The following is a 20,043-nucleotide window of genomic DNA, read 5'->3' as shown; positions in this document are numbered from 1 at the left end:
AGTCATTTGTGATCTGTGAGAGTTTTAAAATGAAATGAAACGTGTGGTACAATAAATGATTTTAATGGTCAGAGAACTCAAGTGTATCAGACAGGGCTCGATCAGTGAATGTGTGAAACTATTTCTTGGCTTGTCCATCAAGTAGATCTTTAGCTTCATTTATTTTTGCTGCAAGATATGGAGATCCACCTGCCAAAAAACAGAAAGAAAGATTCCTCAGTTGACTGTGTACGGTCTGCACAAAACAAGCCACAGTGATAATTGCAGTTAATTTAAAGTTTTGTTAAATTCACAATTCCATTACAAAACAATGGAAAAAATGTTTTGTAACATCAAGGGCACATATCGAATGGATATGTTTTCAAGGAGGTTGAAATTTTCCTCAATTTTCCCTCAATTCAGCTGACAAAGAGTTCCCACCAACTAGTTTGGACACCCCATCACATGATCCCACCATACTTGGAGGGTGAAGGCTAATGCACCCCTCCTCCAAGACTTGTGAGGCACGACTTTGCTGCTTATGACAACAGTTTAAGCCCCAGTCATTCAATCTAAAGTTATAAGGAGTGTTTAAGTCAAGACTGCTTTGAAATAAGACACCAATAGGGCAACCAATCAGAATGGAGTTCATTTACATAGCAGTTCTAAAGTCATATTAACAGAAATTGTGCCTAAAATAACAGCTACAGCTTAGCTAATAGATGACCTACAAATTTGCTGACATTATCATATGTGTCTGGTCTTACTGAACATTTAGAAATTCTTACCTCGGTCTGGATGATTTAAAATCATTAGCTTTCTGTGAGCTTCTCTAATCTTGTTTTTGTTGGCAGTGGGGCTGGGGTAGACAAAAATAAACAAATTCAGTATTGACAATTTTGGCGCAAACTACACAGAAATCACATCATCTGATTCATACCTGACTCCGAGAATTAGAGATGCTTCTCTCTTCGTCATCTTTGGTTCAAACCCTCCTCTGTAGTAGCCGCTTCCAAACGCCTGAAACAGAAGTTCAATCATCACTCACTGATTTAAAGACTCACTGAGTCTAGACTTGTTTTATATGAATCCTCTTCTTAACGAAACTGAATGTCACTATAATTATTTTAGTTTATCTCTATTGTTTTTATAAAAATCAGGAATGATTTATGATCTTATTATTATTTTTTATTATTTAAATAGTTTAAAATTTATAAATTATAAAAATATAAATAATTTATCAACATGACAATTAAACAAAATTCACTGTCAAAACATTTACTTGAGATCGTGAATTTCCATTACCATGACATAATGAACATTGTTTTCTTGAGATTTAGTATTTTATAATGCACATCATGTTTTTTATTAACATTTTTCTTAAGCTCTTAGGAACAGATTCCCAAGAACAATACCATTTTAGTGAAATGTACAATATTAAGAAAACAGCATTCTAATATGCTGTAATAATTGATCTCAAGAAAACATTAAAAAATGTCCAAATCCAATATTCTTTAGGGCTTCCAAAAAAAATCACTTTTTGAATTTGGGTTTTACATTTCCATTTCAGAATCGGATAACATCTGTAAAATCCGTTTCTTAGCTCTCTTCAACACCTGATCCAGGAACAGAGTGACTTACAGTTTTGGGAAAAGCCTGAAGAGCTTGTTTAACTTGGGGCTCCATCTGCTTCATGGCTCGCACTGCGTAGCGGCCTGTGGAAAAGAGTCGCAAGAAATGCAGATGCACTTTGCATTAATGGTGACAAAAATATCCTGAGTCCTTATTTTGTAATGAGGTGAAGGTTTCAGCAGGTTTAGCTTTAATACTCTTAAATTCTCCCAAACCTGCAAATCCTGCTGCTGCCAAAGCAATGCCCACGGCCACCATGGTGCTGGCCTGCAAAAGAAGAGAGACAAACAATACGGCTTGATTACACCGTCTCATTAATGAAGGAGCAATTTGCATAATTTCCCCAAACACATATGACAGTTCTCATCACAGCAATGAGAAAATTCAGCTCATCTCATTTAAAACCCATCTACCTGAATCTGGACCGTAGCAGTGTTTTAATCACATACAGAGAACTTTGTATCCAGTTCGTTGCCAGGTATAAAAAGGTTTAGTAGAGCCTTCACCCATAGGATTTTCAGAAACATATGGATAATTCACCATTTGAGTTACACGCAACACAAATATAATTACTTTATATGGATAGTTTTATATGTAATGTTTTAATGGTATAATGGTGGAATTCTAAAACAATTTATTGTTTTTTTTTATAGGAGTATTATAGTGTATTCAAAAAGTATGTCTAGAACAGAACCAAAGCCCACTTTGAATAACTGTGTATGTTTCTAAATCATAAGAATCAATTATAATTCAAACTATGACATTTTAATATTAATTAGTAAGTAATTGATGGCTAAATACAACATATCACCACGTTTAACTTGCAGAAACTCCTCTGATATAGAATCTTCCTTAGATAATGACAGGGAAAAAATATATATATTTTTCAAACGTTTCACTGCATAACAGTATCAGCGCATGTTTCAATTATTACAAAATGTTTTATTATTTTTATTTTTGTTCTCTTTTTTCTTATAAAATCACACCAAACATATGATTAAAGTATATATAAAGTATATGTTAACCAGACAAATTAACACAATTGTATAACCAAAATAAAGCTTTTTTATATACAAAAAACACCAAAAAAACCACCAAAAAAATTACATTAATAGAGTATCGGCTAAAACTTAAAATCTGTATTATTGGTGACACATATAGTGGTATTATCTGTTAATATGACATATTGCTGTGAGATAAATTTGATTGCATTAAGCCTGTTGGAGGATCTGCTTCGACACTCCACCTCATCCCAAAGCTATTTGACTGAGCTCTATAACTTCAGAGAACACATTGTTACTGTTGATCAGCCCAATTTACTCAATACAAGGGACATATAATTAAGGTGGAGTGACAGAACTAATCCTCCACCCTGAATCTGACCGCATTTAAAAACTATGATCAGAATGTACCTCTGATAATGATGATAATACAATTCAACATCATGGTGTTTTCCAAGTGTACCACAGCATTACAGTATCAGCCCAAATCTGAATTTGCATTAATAATGTGAGAGATCTAACACAGACAGAGTAGTGAGATCTCTGCTAATAATGGTGTTATTCCGTTTTCTCCTTATAAAAATCACACATTTTTAAATCTAAAGCACCTAGATAAAGTTATTCACGTAAGTTAATTTGCCTAATTCACTAAATGGTATCTGATAAAACTAAGCGTAAGTATAAAGGGTAGTATTATTGTTGTGCGACACTGATACAGATTATAGATCAGTTTGACAAACTGCTGTAAGTAGAATTTGACTGCATTAAGCCCCACAAGAGCATCAGGGATACTGATGTTAGAAGATCTGTTCTGACACTGCACCTCATCATAAAGCTACTTACGCTCTGTCATTCAGACATTTCAATCTATTACTCACTACAAAAGGTGTCTGGACACCTTTGGACATACAGTTTTGGGAAAATATGAGACCACTTTAAAATGACCAAATTAAAAACCTCTGGAATATAATCAATAGGAAGATGGATGATCACAAACCATCAAACCAAACTGAACTGCTTGAATTTTTGCACCAGGAGTGCAGGCATAAAGTTATCCAAAAGCAGTGTGTAAGACTGGTGCAGGTGAACATACCAAAATGCATGAAAACTGTGACTTAAAACCAGGGTTATTCCACAAAATATTGATTTCTGAACTGTACAATGTACAATATGAACTTGTTTTCTTTGTATTATTTAAAGTATAAAAGCTCTGCGTCTTTTTTTTCTTATTTTATTTATGTTATCATTTTCTGCAAATGAATTCTCTAAATGACAATATTTTTATTTGGAGTTTGGAAAAAAATGTCTGTAGTTTATGGAATAAAACAATGTTGATTTTACTCAAACATCTACCTATAAATAGCAAAATCAGAGAAACTGATTCAGAAACTAAACTGGTCTCTTAATTTTTTTTTCCCAGAGCTGTATAACTGAGTTATGGTGGCAGAAGTAATCCTTTACTAGAACCTGTCCTGAAACATGCTTTCTCTTCAGTGTAGCTGAAGGCAAATTAAATCCTCCTCACAGTTCATAGATGGTCCAACATCCAGTCTGAAAAATGCCTTTACGGAAGAGTAATGGTCACAACTGCAGCAGCGAATGGGAGATAAATCCTATTATTTCTGTTGATTTTAGACTTTTGGTAGGATTTGACCTTGGAGATTATAATGGAAAACCTGGTAAACTTGTACAGCAGCTTTAACGTTTTAACGTGCAGCACAAAACACTTTAAACTTAATGACAACCTTTTTATAAAATGACAATAAACGTTTATAAAAACATGTATATTAGGTTTATAAAGGAGAATAGTTATATACTGAGAAATTGACTCGTTATTTCATAAAATTTAACAGAATTAAACGATTCATTGGCGCTGTATAATAGTTTTATACTATATAATGACCTTAAAATGACAAAAGGAGCTACAAAAACAAGGTTAGCGCCGTTTTTTGGAAATTTTCTTTCCACCTTAAAAAGTGCAGCAGATACAGTCAGGTGCCAGAGCGCCAGAGTGCAGCTGCTGGTCCATTTAAGGTGGAAATGGAAAGATCTCCTTCCACGGGCTAAGCTAAAGCTAACAGCTCACGTGTGCAATAACAATAATGCACAAAGAAGGCTGCCTACCATTTTCCCAACTTAGTTGGTCTCCTCCCCGCGGCGTGGAGCATTAATATTAGCTTTAATTATCAGATAGATTCCATAATCCGATAATAATGGCGCGATTTCAGACTTTTTGCACTGGTGTTTTGTGCCTGCCGCAAAATGCACCGCGCTGTCGTGAAAGGGGAGGCTAATCCGTGACGTCAGACGCTCCGTTTAAGCTGAGTGTTTGTAAAACAATATTAGTCGTTAAAATCCAGATTTACACTTTAAAACGCGATTTTTCTTGGCTAAAATTAAGAGCCGACATATAAAGCTACCAAACCAAGCTACACACAATGTATTGAAGACGAGGAATGGAAAATATGTAAGTATTACCTCTGCCAATTTTAGTTAATTATGTTAACGTTAATTATTTTACTAGCAAAGGCCACAGAAACCACACATTTCCTCTTGTTTTTAAAATATATCAGAGAAATGTTATAAGTAAACACTTATAAAAAAACTCTACAGTCTGTATATTAAAGGTTAAAAAGAGTTTGTTATACATTCCCTGCCACAAACTGACACAAACACAAAGTTATTTAAACATTGTATAGTAAATATTTATATTATGTTTGGGCAGTGACTTATATATTTAACTGAACTTTAACTAAAGGGCGGGTTTAGGCAACTCTAGAAAACAGTACGTTATTTTATAACTTTGAAGGGGAATAATGAGGAATTGTGTGTGTGCTATGTGCGTTTTATGTTTCCAAGATATTATTAACAAGCTATTTAAGTGGTGCTGGTGCTGTGTATATGGACTAGCGTAGTTAGATAGATAATTACAGGGACATTCTGCAGCTTTTCAAAAATATTTTCTGTATAATTCTATGTTAAAGAAGTAAACAAAGACATTCAGAGTGGGTTTGGTGTGAAATTCTGTGTTTCTGAGAAACATGAATGGGATGCCTAAGGAGTTGAATGCCTCTAAAAGTTCTCTCACAGAAAAAAGTTATTATTCTAAATGTTTTTTAGAAAGAAAAAAAAATATATATTATATTATATTATATTATATTATATTATATATACATAAATATTATATAGATATAAAACTATATCTCTCTCTCTCTCTCTCTCTCTCTCTCTCTCTCTCTCTATATATATATATATATATATATATATATATATATATATATAAAAAAGAGACCACTTTAGTTTTTAAATCAGTTTCTTTGATTTTGCTATTTATAGATATATGTTTGAGTAAAATAAACATTGTTGTTTTATTCTATAAACTGCGGAATACATTTCCTCCAAATTCCAACAAAAATGGTAATTTAGAGCATTTATTTGCAGAAAATGAGAAATGGCTGAAATAACAAAAAAGATGCAGAGCTTTTAGACCTCAAATAATGCAAAGAAAACAAGTTCATATTAATTAAGTTTTAAGAGTTCAGGAATCAATATTTGGTGGAGGAACCCTGATTTTAAATCACAGTTTTCATGCATCTTGACATGTTCTCCTCCACCAGTTTTAAACACTGCTTTTGTATAACTTTGTCACTCCTGGTGCAAGCAGCTCAGCTTGGTTTGATAGCTTGTGATCATCCATCTTCCTCTTGATTATATTCCAGAGGTTTTCAATAGGGTAAAACAAAGAAAAAACATCATCATTAAGAGGTCTTCTATTTGTTTCAAAGCTGTATATATATAGTTTATATGTATATATAGGTTAGTACAATGAACATGTTTAGCTCTTCTATTACTGTATGTTAATGATAAAATGTAAATGTTTTCAAAAAATGCAGTTCTAAAAAAGCAGTAATAAACCATAATTTAATTTGTGCTTAATAATTTAATGGTTATATTACGTTTGTTCATATGTATATTTTGGCATGCGAGAAAAGGAATGGTGGTTCTTTTGAGAAAGCATGTTATTGTACTTACTGCATGCTTACAGCACTTGTTGGCTTCATTCAAGTGCTCTGTGCTCTCTTAACACAGGAGAAGCCCAGGGAGGTGACTGAAATGGCTACTAACACAGTTCATGGTAGGTTAGACCACCAATTCACACACTACCCGAACCTGAATTATTGTATATTTTGTGTAGATCCAAACTACTCTGAATTACTTTGTTTACACCCCAGCCATTGAATTATGCTTTGTAAAATTTTAGAATACTGTTGGAATTCCCCGTTGTAATTCTTACCTGCTTTATTGAAGGGTGTCTACAGAGAGATAATATACTACTAGTTAATTTCTAACTAAGTATATAAGTTAGTAGTATTTATTTTCCAATGCATAAACCTATACAAACAACCTTACTTTGATTCAGAGCCAGTTTAGAGAACACAGGGTTCTTCCCATTGGACTGAATCTCACCCACTCACTGACTGGATGAAGGTCCTAATTACTGCCCCTTCGTTTGCATAATTACAATGTGTTTATCCTCCCCTATTTTTTTAGAAGGATAGAAATGATAAACTGTAGTAAAACTGGCTGCAGTCAGTGGAAGTCAGGTTTAATGATAAATGTGTCCTCTATAGAGGCAGGCAGGCAGGCTGGAGTTTGAAAAGGATTTAAAAAAAACGCCAACTGTGTGTGCAGAAATTAGAGTTTTTGCCCCTAAATCATATGGAATTACAGTGCTGGGTGCATGTGGTGAGCCTCAGCACAAAAAGCCCAGAGGAAGCAGCTATTTCTGTTGGTTTTATTAAACCAACCAAGCAATTTAATTCTTTTGTTCAGGAGAGTTCTACTTCATTGATTAACAAAAGCAGGGATATAATTTTTTCAGCCTTTTTGAAAAGCCTGAAATGTCAAGCCTTTTAAAGCAGATTATTCTGCCTGTGTGCGGTGAATGCAGCCGGAGTAACCTTTTGTCTACAATTAAATATTCCGGCATAAATATAAAAGAAAATCAGAGATGGGGAAGATTGACTCACGAGAGATTGGCGAGGTAGATCCTCGCACTGATAGTGCAAACAGCTTGCTTCTAATTAAATATGCCACAGAGTCTCTAAGCATTTGCTTTCTGCCGCAGAGAGAGGAAGCAGCCTAAGAATGAGAGGAAGAAATATATCACCCCATCTCTGTGGCCACCCCAGCCTTTCCTCTGGGCATCTAAAGGTATTTCGGGAGCTTTTTTTGATGCTTTGTTTTCTTCTGGCTGGATAATTGTTTGTTGATATTATTGTTATTTTTTTTATTATTTATAAAAGGCTATGCCTGGAGGGGGTATCTACATATGAATAGAGGGCAAAAAGGGAAAGTTGTGGTCTGTTTTAGATTCAGACTTAATAATTGAGCATTATGATGAGGCACTTTAGAGACAGATGTGTTTACCTCGTGCAGAGCCTTTTCACACTGGCTGACACTTCTCTCACACTGTGTTTGGCGGTTGTTTGCTGAGACCTGCTCTAGTTTTGGCTCTCTTGCGTCTGACGCTGAGTGCCGGAGCTGGTGGCTGTAGGTGGAATGTGACATTGTGCGGTGTCACAGCATACTAATCACAGCTGATTGGTTACAGTATTGTTGTTAAGTTATGGAATTCGTCATTTTCTCTAATGACGTGGGGTTAATGGGACATGTGTAGGTTGTACATGTTCACAGACTCACTGTAAAATGACCTTTTGGAGAGGGAAATTATCTTAAAGCTTCTCAGTGAGGTTTAGTCACAGTTACATCTTTGTCTGTAAGACTTTGATGAGTGTAGTCAGGTTGCTTGTAGATGTTTTTGCTTCTTTTAAACACATTTAATTCAACTAAAAAGTCAAGTTATATTATAGTTATATTATAGTAGAAATATTTACAAAAGGTAGAATAATCTTATAATATGCTCACAACATGCTCTGAATGAAAAATACTACATACATTTTTTTAGAGCGCAGTGTAGTTGTATTGTATTATTCTATCCACAAGTTGTATTGTATTATTCTGTCCACAAGTTTGTTTTAGCAATGTTTTTGGACTGTGAGAAAATACATTTACTTTATAGATTTTAACAGTTTTGCAAATCATAACTTTATAAATCAGTCCTTTATAAGTTTGAATGAGTAAAATACTTTTACACTACACTCTTATAAAATAATCATGCTAAAGCACATTTTTGGTTGCTTTACAGTCATTTCATTGGCTTATGAAGATCAAGTGATGTGAATAGGATGTGTGAAGTGTGAGGGAGTACTAGTTTACTAGTTATAAAAGAACTATAAATTCAGGCCAGACATTAAGTTTATTGAGTGTTATTATGTCTTAATGTGTTTTTAGCAGCTGTTTTATTTCTGTGTAAGGCTTAGCTTCTGTTTCTTTAAAGCTATGTTAATGTATGCATGAGCATTTGGTGGTTGTCACAGTAAAGTGCACATGTTGGGTTAACTGAGTAACAACTTGTGAAGCTGTACAATCTGACTTAGTTCTTCCTAACTTATTCTAGAGAAAGACAAAGTCATGAATCACCACATGTCTTGTTGTGTTTAAGATGTTGAAGGTTTGAATGTACATAAACTAAACCTCTAGTGTGAGTTAGTAACTGACTGCCTATTTATTACTTATTTACTTTGCTGTGTTTCTGTCAAAGTTCCTGATTAATAAACTGTTAGCAAGCCATGTAGCATCTTGCAGATGTTTTAAATTGAGCAGGGTGGAGATCTCACATCACATTTATATGTTTGCTAAAATATGTATTATTTAATATTTGGCAGAACTGAAACTTGACTAATATACACTGTGACCTGAGTTGGACACTTCTTTCAGAGACTTTTAAGCTATTCTTATATCTTTACACAACCAGTTCATTTACCATGTAAGTATAGAGCAATTTTAGATCAGTACCTTAAAATGAACAAATACATTTTTTTAAATATGTGAATATAGTGGTGTGCAAAGATTTTGGCTGTTCAAATGATTCCATGTATATAAGTATATATAATTTAATAATAATACAAATATAGCCTTTTAAATGTGCATGTTTTTTCCTTTTCTGCAGTGCAGTATTACATTTCTTACAGAAATAGAACATAAAACCATGAATCACTTAAATATGATTAATGACTTTGCAAAAAAACAGCAAGTCTCATTAGTCAAGAGAGGTTTAAAAAGGTGAAATTAGCGAAAATGTAAGTGCAGTAAAATGTGTAATACATGTACTGCTGTATGCACCTCCAGGTTTTGGTGGTTCCCTCTTAAAACAGCTAAAGCCATTGGCAAGCGGACATTGGCTGAATGTTGGGGCCCTCTCTCCCCCTGCGCTGCTCTTAAATCTGACATTATGCTGAATTTGGGTTTCAGGAAATAAGACTGCAAGGTTTGCAAAAAGGAAACAAGAATTATTTAATCAAATTGGCCCCTTCCACATCCAGATTTCTCTGCTGCGGCATAATGCACCTCGGTAATCCTTTTATCAAGCGCTCCGATGAAGTGGGCTTATTCCAACCACATTAGAAATATATAAATATATTTAAGGTCATTCTATCTCTAGTTTATTTCTAGCCAAAGTCTGCCACCTCATTTTTTTACCACAGGAGCCAATAATTACCTGTGCTTTGGCGCTGAGGTGTGTGTTGATAAATGGCACATGGTTAAAGCTGGCTTTAATCAGTATTTTCACAGGTTTCTCCTCATTTCTCTGAATCATGTGGGACATTTTGAGTGTTGTTGTGTTGATGTTGTGTTAACTGCTGGTAAGGTTCTGCATGCTCCTCTGAGTGGGATATTTTTACCCGTGTCATCTTGTAATTATCTCATCGTATGGCTGATGCCCTTTGCTTTAGTTTTTTATGGTGCAACATACACCGTGGGGTCGAGTGCGTCTCAGAAAACAGTGACTTATATTTAGCTCTTGTAAAAATAATTTACTGAGCAAAAGTTGAAAATAATTACCTAGACACTGTCTATGTTATGTCTAATTTGCTTTAAGGGTGATCAGGTGATGAATTATAACTAATAGGCTGATTGTATTGATGGGCGTTTATGCATTATGTGTTTGGCATTTTAATAAACAATTACAGTTTTTTTTTTTTATCTCAGTTTACATATGGGAAAAATCAAAAGTATGATTTGTGAAGATTGAATATGTTATCTGTTAGGTTTTATTTTCCCTAATATAATACATTTAGTAAATAAATAAAAAGTGTGTCTTAAAGGTGCTGGAAATGTTTGCTTCCTGTAGGGAATTTGCTTATTTATTTATATATAAAATCAACAGTACAATATTTTACAAAACAGCAAATTTCAAACATTTAATTGAGGTTTCTGAGTGTATATATATTTTTATATTAATGAATTATTTACGTTTATTACATTTATAACTGGACTGCTATTGTTTTAGCAATGGCCCAAAGAACTGATTTTATCTATTTCAAGCTTTTCTCAGCTATTACATTTAACAAGTTAAGTGTAGCTACTGTAAATTGCTTTAAGTCAGGACAGTAGAGTTATTAAAATGTCAGAGAAGTTCACAGAGAAGATCAGCACCCAAACCTGTGTTCTTCAAACTGTTAGCATTCTCCAAGGGGCAACCCAGCATTGCTAGTTACACTCCAGCACTTTATTTAACCAGTCCTTAATTAAATTCAATTTGATGAGCTGCTGGTGGAGCTGAACAAATTCATATAGTGCCTGGAGTTCACAGAGGAGATAAACACCCTAACCTGTGTTATTATAGCTGTGCTCAGTTAGCCAACATAGCAGTAACTTTACTGACCAACAGCACATTCTGCCTGAGAGGAACTCACACTAGGTACATTTACATGCAGCATGAAAATCTGTTAATAAACTGACTAATAGAATAAATTGAAACAGACTAGTCCAGTTCAGGCCATTCCTACGCTTTCTATATGATTGAACAAGGTGGCTAATCCTTTAAATAATCCATTAAATAGAATAATAATAGCCATGTAAACACCTGTATCTAATTAAGTTTAAGTATGTTCTTGAAATGTAAAGTTGCATAAAATCATCAATGACTGCTGCCACTATATATTCCATCAGTACAACTACGTACCACCAGTCTTTACTGCACACAATGGAAATTAGCTTATAAGCCTTGAAGTGTTGTTGGGCATGACCATTTTTACTTTGCCCCTTTTTAATAAGTGAATGTGACATTTTAAATCTGCATTTTCAGCACCAACTGAAAATACAGGCAATATGCTGAAAATGCTCCTCATTTTCTGACTTGACACAGGTAATGTTTTTGTCATAGTATCATGTACACTAATTCTGCATTCTCACTACTAGATAAAAAGTCTCTTGTGGGTATGTTTGAGGCCTCTTGTGTGTCACATGCAGGGATGCATTTACTGAGCTTTGGATTACTTTCCTCCACACAATTTTTCCTGTTTGTGTGCAAAAGAAGAAGAAACAGTGCTTATGAGCCTCACTTTCATAAGTATACTTTTCAAAATACTGATATTGGAATATTTTGTATAATTTTGGCACCAATTAAATTAAATCAGATTAATAGAGTAAACATGCGGTGAGCGATATTGATTGTCAAGTTCTGTGAATCTGACAGCAATATATCCATAATTTCTCTTTAGTAACACAGATGCCGTGAAGCATTGTAAAGAATTTTCCTGCATCTATCGAGTATCAAAGAATCACGTATTCTGCAGTATCTCTGATGTCAACATTATCGTGGGCAACATATTGGTATAATATTGCATTGTGAGATGCCCTGTGATTCCCACCCCTGTTTAGAACCACACAATTTAGAATAGGATTGAAATGTGTAGGAACCAAAAGCTCAGGAAGCAAAGGCTGAGGCCGAGTTTATGATTGGTCTAGAATGTCTCTTTATTGCATCATAATTCTTTAGCATAAAGTTTAAAAAAGTTCATGTTTGATTTTGCTGCCATGTTGCTTGTCAGTTGTAGATAAATCACAGATACAAAACACATACTTATATAGGAAATTACTTGTCACTCGTCACTTTGTCGTCTGATAGTGTAAATGCAAGTTAATTGTAGCGTGCGTGTACACAAAGGTGTTTGTGTTTGCTCTTCTCAACAGTTTGATTGAAAATCTTGATCTATAGAGTATTGATCTCTAATTGGAATTAATTGAATTGAATTGAATCATTTATTTGCTTGTAAACATGACCAGTGAGAGCAAGCTACTAGCTAGGCTAAAATACAGGTTGCAAACATGCTGAAATTAGTTTTACACATTGTTCCAACTTCAAATTAAACAACTCATTTTTGGGAAACAGGCTGGTGTTTGCTGTTCTACTTTTTGGTTTTAAATTAATGTAAAGTGTTTCACACAGCAGCCTCTTGTGAGTAATCAGATTCATTTAAAAATAAAGATTGAAGTCCTGTCATACTTGCAAAGGATAGAATTGAGCTTGTTTGTATGGATTAAGCAGAAAGTTTATAGACGTTTATAAAGTATAGCTTGCTCCTCAGACTGTTATAGTTAACCCCATCTATGAGGTAAGTTGTCGTGTTTTGTAGTTGCTCTACTTGTGTGGAGATGTCTGGGTTTCTTGATAAAAGTGTAAGAATCAAGAGTTCAGGGAGCATAGGCTGAGGCCGTGTCTATGATTGATTTGAAGAATTTGTTTGTTAATTTCTTTAGAATGTCTCTTCACTGTGTCAATTCATTAGCATAAAGTTGAGAAAAGCTCAACTCAATTTTGCTATGTTGCTTTTCAGTTGTAGATAAATCACAGCTTCAAAACACATACTTCCATATGAAATGACTGGTCACTCGTCGCTGTGTCGTCTGAGTGTGTAAATGCAGGTTCAATGATACTCTACAAATGCTCATCATGTTGGAGCAAGTTAATTGTAGCGTGCATGTAAACAAAGATTTTCCATCAAATTGTTGAGCAGAGCAAACAGAAGTCCTGAGTCTTAATCTATAATTGGAATTAATTCAATTGGGTTGGATCATACATTTGCATTTAAATGTATGCTAGCCAGGCTAAAATACAGCCTGCAAACATGGTGAAGGTAGTTTTATTTATTGTTCCAACTGCAAAGTAAACAACCCATTTTCGGGAGTATTTGCTGTTCTACTTTTTGGTGTAAGTGTTCCATTGTTATCAGATTGATTTAAAATAAGATTGGAAGTACTGTGGTATTTAGAAAGTATTGAATTATATTTATATTTATATTATTATATAGTTGTGTTTGTATGGATTAAGCATACACTTTTCAGACTGTTATCCAGTATAGCTAGCTTCTCAGACGTATAGTTGGCGCCGTCTATGAGGTAAGTTGTCATGTTTGTAGTTGCTTTACTTTCAAAGGAGATGTGTGGGTTTCAAAGAGTGAATAAGAGTGCACAAACATGACACACAGTGTTGATGATAATTGATAGATTTTTATCAAAATGAATCATCTGTGAGTATTCTGTCTAAAATGACACTTCAGTCCCGCTCTGGGAACTGAATGGCTTCCAAGTCTGGATTCCCGCCAAAGACATTTGACCTTTACCATTCAGTTTATAAATACCACGCGCCAACAGCAGCGGTGGCAAAAGTCTGTGATTATAGACATTAAATTAAATCTCTCACATCTGCTTATTCTCAGTTTTTGAAACTTTCTCTCTTTTTTCTCACTCACTTAAACACACACACTCTCTCTCTTTCTCAGGTGGCCCCATTGAATCAGTCTATCATTCAGCCTCTTTTCTCTTTGCAAGTGTTTGCTAAACTTCCTTTCTTGCTTAGTTTCATATAGTACATATAGTAATAGAAGTTCAAGGTAAAAAAAAAGGAGGGAACGAAGGAAATGAGGTTAGAAGTAGTTAGATAGTTAGAGGTGTTAGGAGAGTAAGTGCTATTTAAAGAGCCCTTCTGGAGTTTCATAAAGATAGCATGGGATGCTCCTAAAAAGACGACATTCTTCTGGCTTTAATATGACCATATCGGGGTCCTGTCCAGTGGAGATGGGTGATATAATGATTTATTAGCATAACTGTGGTAAATTTTGTCATTTTACATACATCTCCAAACAAAATGTAACATAAACATATGAATAATTTTGTTCTTTTATAGCTGCAGTTGCTCAGTAGAACAAGATTTTCAGAGCCAAGGTAAAAAATAAATAAATAAATAAATAAAATAAAAAAAATACATTCAGCCCATATAAGAGACAATGGTAGCTTGCTGATAGAAATTATCAGTATGATATTGGGATGTTTTTCATATTGCAAAGTTCTTGCTAAAACACAACTTGCAAAAAGTATTCATACCCTTTGAACCTTTCCATTTTTTGTCCTATACAACCACAAACAAATATATTAAATTGGAATTTAATGTGAAAGATCAATACAAAGTGCCATACAGTTGTGAAATGGAAAGAAAATTATGGATAATTCAAAACATTTTTTAAAAAACTAAAAAAGCGCGGTGTGCCAAAGTATTTATTCCTTTTTTCTGAGTGCAACCAATTGCGTTCAGAAGTTGCCAGAGGACTGCTAATGACTAAAAAGTGTCCACTTGTGTGTAATCTAATTTCAGTACAAATGCAGCTGCTCTGGGACGACCTCCAGAGGTTGGTTAAGAGAATATTGAGGAGTAAACAGCATGAAATCCAAATCCACAGAAGTCCATGTTGGGGACTCAGCTAACGTGGAACATAGTGCTTTGGTGAGATGAGACCAAAATTAAACTTTTCGGCCAAAATGCAAAACGCTATGTGTGGCGGAGAATTATCACGGCACATCACTCTGAACAGACCATCTCCACTGTCAGATATGGCGGAGGCAGCATCATGCTCAGGAGCTGGTTCTCTTCAGCAGGGACAGGGAAATTGGCCAGAGTTGATTGAAAGATAAATTAATCTAAACACAGGACAATCTTAGAAGAACACATGAGACGACCTGAGACTGGGGCGTAAGTTCACCTTCCAGCAGGACAACGACCCTAAGCATCGAGAACTGTGGCAAGATCTGAAAACTGCTGTTCACAAATGCTCTCCATCGAATCTGACTGAGCTCGAGCTGTTTTGCAAAGAAGAATGGGCAAAACTTTTTGGTCACTAGATAACCAAATATAACCAAAATACGTGCAGCTGTAATTGCAGCAAAATGTGGTTCCATTTATTGGATACTTTTTTTGCACACTGCACTTTTCAGCTTTTTTATTTGTAAAAAATGTTTTGAATCATGCATTATTTCCCTATCACTTCACAATTGTATACCACTTTGTGTTAGTCTTTTACATAAAAATCCAATGAAATATATTTATGTTTGTAGTTGTAATGTGACAAAATATTGAAAAGTCTAAGGTGTGTAAATACTTTTGCAAGCCACTCTATGCACTAAACCTAGGTTTAGAACCTTGAGACTGTATCTCCACCCTAGCTCTACCTTTAGTCACAGTCACTACACCTACATATAGAGTGTGTGTTAACTCTAATCAGACACTGTAGAGACCATAATCAGAGAGCTGTATAATACCCTTTTTTGCTATAGGGCAATCACTGATGTCACACACTTTGAAAACAACACGTCTACTAAGGTTTTATATTTAATGACTGCTGGGTTCATATGATGATGAAAGATGAGACAGTCTGCTTCAAAACAGTCAAAAGAATACCCCTAAGACCATCTACTCTATATTCAACTTTATCTTCTAAAAGTAAATGTTGTATCTTTGTGAACTTTAAGCCTACAAGTTGTGAACTTTACTTTTACACAATGTAAGTGGACCAGGCACAAGGGCTAGTGATACAACCCTAAAATAATGTCACGATATTTCATGGTATTTTCACATTAACGATACTCTTGGCCATATGGTAAAACACTGTATTAAAAATATATATATTTTAAGAATGCATTACTGCATTAAAATGAAAACTAAATTGTATTACTGCATATGATATGAATGATATGGCAAAAAATATGATCCAGAATGTCATGATACAAATAATGCACTCAAAATATTAAATTAAAATGAATGATACTGGACGGATCTGTCTCTAGTAGATATATAATGGGAAATGAGAACAGCGTGAATTTTTCTTTTGCTAAAAACAGCACAAAAAAAAGTAGTACCCTGATGTGATAATTAGGGGTGGGTAATATGGCATGATATATCAGAGTATAATATTGTTCACGATTTTGCAAAATGTTGGTGATATTGTGTATGATACGATAAGGCACACCTGGCACAGTTCAATTTAATTAGTAAACTGCTTTAACACATTGGTGATGCAATGTGTATGGGACAAGAATATCTAAATCAGTTTTAAATTAAAAACACAAAATACACATGTAGATAATGCATATTGTTATAGTATGTTCAAAAATATAAATGTATAATGTATGTAAGACATTATACATATGTTTTAGTCTACAGACTGTATAACAATGCAGGTTACACAGTCTGACAGCAGCAGGAAGGAAAGACCTGTGTTGCCCCTTTCAAATAGCTCTCCAGTTATGTTAGAGAGTCTGTTTTTGTTATTGGGGTGGAAATCATGGTATGTATCAATATTATTATGATGCGCTGCTCACAATAACAATGATATGACAAAACTGTTGTTCTGTGAAACTCAATGTATTGCAAGCTTTACGGCACAATACTCTACAATACTTTACGGCAGCTGTGTTACTGAGGAGGATAAAATACTTTTTTTTTCATAAATAAGCATATAGTACAGTTTATGGATTTATTGGTGTCAGTTTTACAAAATTTCTTTAACGCAGGTTTACCTTGTTTGTTTAATTATCCCCACCACATGGAGAAATGAAGCAGTAACTTTAGTCTTAAAGAGTGTAGAGCGCCTATGTTTCAGTAAAAATATCAATATTTTCCGCCACGTTTCGATAATGTATCACATAAAAATATATGCTATATTTCAGTATTAATATTTTGTCCCACCCCAATCCAGGAACTACATATTTATTGGTGCTATAGGCTGAATGTAGGCAGATGCATTTAAGTTCATTTGTTGTTGTTTCATCACAAAACGATGGATGTGATTGGATTAAGTTTTTGGAAATGTTTTGAATTAGTGTAGAATTATCTGCATGTTTGGCTTGAAGGCCATCAAGTCCTCAAAAGGGTGTAAAGTCATTCTGAGCTCTGGCATGTGAGGTAAATGGAACACACCGTTAGTTTGTTTTAACTCCTACATACTCAAAAAACCCCACACATTGTGAAACTTACTTTGTGTCATATTCAATTCAGGTATCACCCACTCTTCCAGTATATAGTACTCTGATAAAGTTAACTCCAAAATACATTATCTTAATCTGACATGCAGTGAAGTGAAGGTGTAAATGCAGGTGTTGTTGCCTTTGCAAGTGGATAAGAGCTAATTTGAGACCAGAGCGATTGAAAAAGAAGGCCACGGGTCAGCAGCGGGCGGTTCTGGCAGCAGTTTGGTACCTTTGCATGCTTTTGAGTGCACCCCCCCCCCCCCACCCCCCCTCCCTCCAAAAACGTGTCCACCTTGCCACGATGAGAGGAGGAATAATGTAGCTGGGCTTTTTCTCCGTTTGTTCCCACTGCTCTCTCTTTTTTTCCCCCGTCTCCTGCAGCCTGTAATTATCTACAGCTGAAAACAAGTACACGCTGAAATGCCCATTGGGCCATAGAAAGAGAATTATAGCCCATGTCTCTTTCTCTTTTCTCTCCTGAAAGAATGTGTCTCTTTTTTTGTGCACCACAGAGAACGTGTGTGTGTGTTTAGTTGAGTTGGGGCTGGGGGGCTCTCGGCAGGCCAGTCGTGTGTGTGAATTTCTTTGTTAAAATGGCCCCTCATGTCTTGATGATGGAAAATTGATCAGGCCTGAATCAGAGGTTCAATATATGGTCCCCTCTGCAGTCTTTTGTCTAGGTGAATAGCACACAGTGAAGGGCTTCGGGCAGGTTGCTATTAATATGACAGCCTGCTCCATATCCAGCTATAATTTCTAATGAAATACCTAATCTCCATTATTTTGATCTGGGCGGGCGATACCGGGGAGGAAAAAAGAAGGGAGAGAGAGAGAGAGAAAGGAGAGAGAGAAAAGCCTTTTCTTTCTGTTCTTTCGTGGCAGTCGTATGAGAAATGGCAAACCGATAATTTTTGTCAAGTTTTTCTATTTTTTTTTTTTTTTTTTTTACCCCTTCTTTCTGTTCTCTGTAGCCAGCTGAAACGCTTGTGGATTGCCACAGTTTAAAAAGGCATCCAGATAAAGCCATTCAGGGTGCTGAATGAGGACGCCATCTGTGTTTTTTTTCTTTCCTTTTTTTGATTTCCTGCTCTTTCTTTTTTCCCCCTTTTTTTCAACCCTTGTAATCAAATTTGAGCAAAATCAAATGGAGGGGGAGTTTCAATGAAAGTACCTTTTGTTGGTCTGAAACGAGCAAGTAATTTACAAAATGCCCTTCCTTTGTGTGGGAGGCTAAAGGAAAAAAGAAATCAGTAGCTTTTAAAGCTAGGCCGCGCCGCGACTGCGAAGATAATGAAAGCCGTCTGTGTTGTGGGTTAGAAAGCATTTCAAAGACAGGCCTGACTCAGGGTTACACCGCTGTGTATTTGTTTTGTGCCGAGAGCAGAGCCTGGCGCTTCGGTCTTTTGGGTGAAGCGGTGAAGGACTCCTGTCTTCTTCTTTCTCCTGCGACTGGCTTTGCTCTGCTTTCCTTCTTCACGGACAGAGGGATGCTGCTTGCTGCCTTCCTTCAGCAGCAGCCGGGTGGAGCAGATTCAGGATGGAGGAGCATTAGGAACACTATGGGAATCTGACAGCTTGGCTCACTTTCACTGAGGGCTTGAGGAGACAGAGCAGAAGAGAGAGAGAGAGGGAGAGAGAGAGACAGAGAAAGAGGGGGTAGAAGCGAGAGAGAAAGAAAGATCTTTTGTGCTGTTTCCTTTGCTGTTTCTCCTTCGCTGTGTAGCTGGACTTCTCCTGAAAGGTGAGTGTGAGTTTTCCCTCCGGAACAGGCTCTGGGCGGTCTATGTAAATGACTTAGTGCTTGCAATGTGCTGCTTTCTTCTTCTTTTCTCCTTGTTCTTTTTCCTCATCTACCTTCCACTTCTTATTTTTTCTCCTTTCTCTTTTTTAGCTTTAGCTTTGTTTACTTTTCTTTTCTGCTATAAAGATAAACTTCTGTTCCACTTTAATTTCTGGAGCTCCCACTGGAAGGACTTTTAGGAGTTTTGGGGTCTGCAGTCACAGCAGTTACAGCTCAGTGTGTTGATGATTTTGGGTGCACTTAGCATTTAAGCTAATTTTAGTGAACCAGTGTTAGTGTGTTTGATGCTAAATGTGTTTGGTCTAACTTTGGTGTATTTATTCTGAGACTTTGTTGCTGATGCTAAATGTCAAGTGGTTAAACACCATAGAGTTGTTTCAGAACTCAAAAGTTGTCAAGTCTTCATATTATGATTCAAATATATGC

General features: G+C 35.5%; 2 protein-coding genes across 16 annotated transcripts in view; one reads left to right on the top strand and one right to left on the bottom strand.

Annotated features, from left to right (window-relative positions):
- Window positions 1–47: 47 nt before the first annotated feature.
- dnajc19 (DnaJ (Hsp40) homolog, subfamily C, member 19) lies at window positions 48–4,883 on the bottom strand. Its single transcript, XM_007256776.4, has 6 exons — window positions 4,737–4,883; window positions 1,827–1,878; window positions 1,621–1,694; window positions 920–999; window positions 768–838; window positions 48–189 (listed from the first exon to the last, which is right to left on the bottom strand). The coding sequence occupies exons 1-6, from the start codon at window positions 4,737–4,739 to the stop codon at window positions 119–121; spliced, it is 351 nt and encodes a 116-aa protein (XP_007256838.1). The 5' UTR covers window positions 4,740–4,883; the 3' UTR covers window positions 48–118.
- A 16-nt stretch (window positions 4,884–4,899) lies between these two features.
- sox2 (SRY-box transcription factor 2) overlaps window positions 4,900–20,043 on the top strand; it is a 156,183-nt gene continuing 141,039 nt past the window's right edge. For 4 of the 15 annotated variants that reach the window (XR_007424697.1, XR_007424699.1, XR_007424696.1 and 1 more), the window contains exons 1-3: window positions 4,925–5,079; window positions 6,702–6,747; window positions 7,741–7,826. The gene's annotated coding sequence lies outside the window, so the exon portion shown is untranslated. Of the gene's footprint in view, window positions 5,080–6,701; window positions 6,748–7,740; window positions 7,827–19,039; window positions 19,558–20,043 lie in introns of those variants that run through there. The other 11 variants (XR_007424705.1, XR_007424709.1, XR_007424701.1 and 8 more) reach the window with 9 other exon arrangements.

This window comes from Astyanax mexicanus, chromosome 16 (genome assembly GCF_023375975.1).
Source record: "Astyanax mexicanus isolate ESR-SI-001 chromosome 16, AstMex3_surface, whole genome shotgun sequence".
In the NCBI taxonomy this organism is placed as follows: Eukaryota; Metazoa; Chordata; class Actinopteri; order Characiformes; family Acestrorhamphidae; genus Astyanax; species Astyanax mexicanus.
This window is presented reverse-complemented; position numbering and strand designations above follow the sequence as displayed.

Coding starts and splice junctions, on each gene's coding strand:
- dnajc19 (XM_007256776.4), bottom strand. Junction 1,000..1,620: donor TTCAGGCTTTTCCCAAAACT/GTAAGTCACTCT, acceptor CTTCTGTTTCAG/GCGTTTGGAAGCGGCTACTA. Junction 839..919: donor TCTCTAATTCTCGGAGTCAG/GTATGAATCAGA, acceptor TGTCTACCCCAG/CCCCACTGCCAACAAAAACA.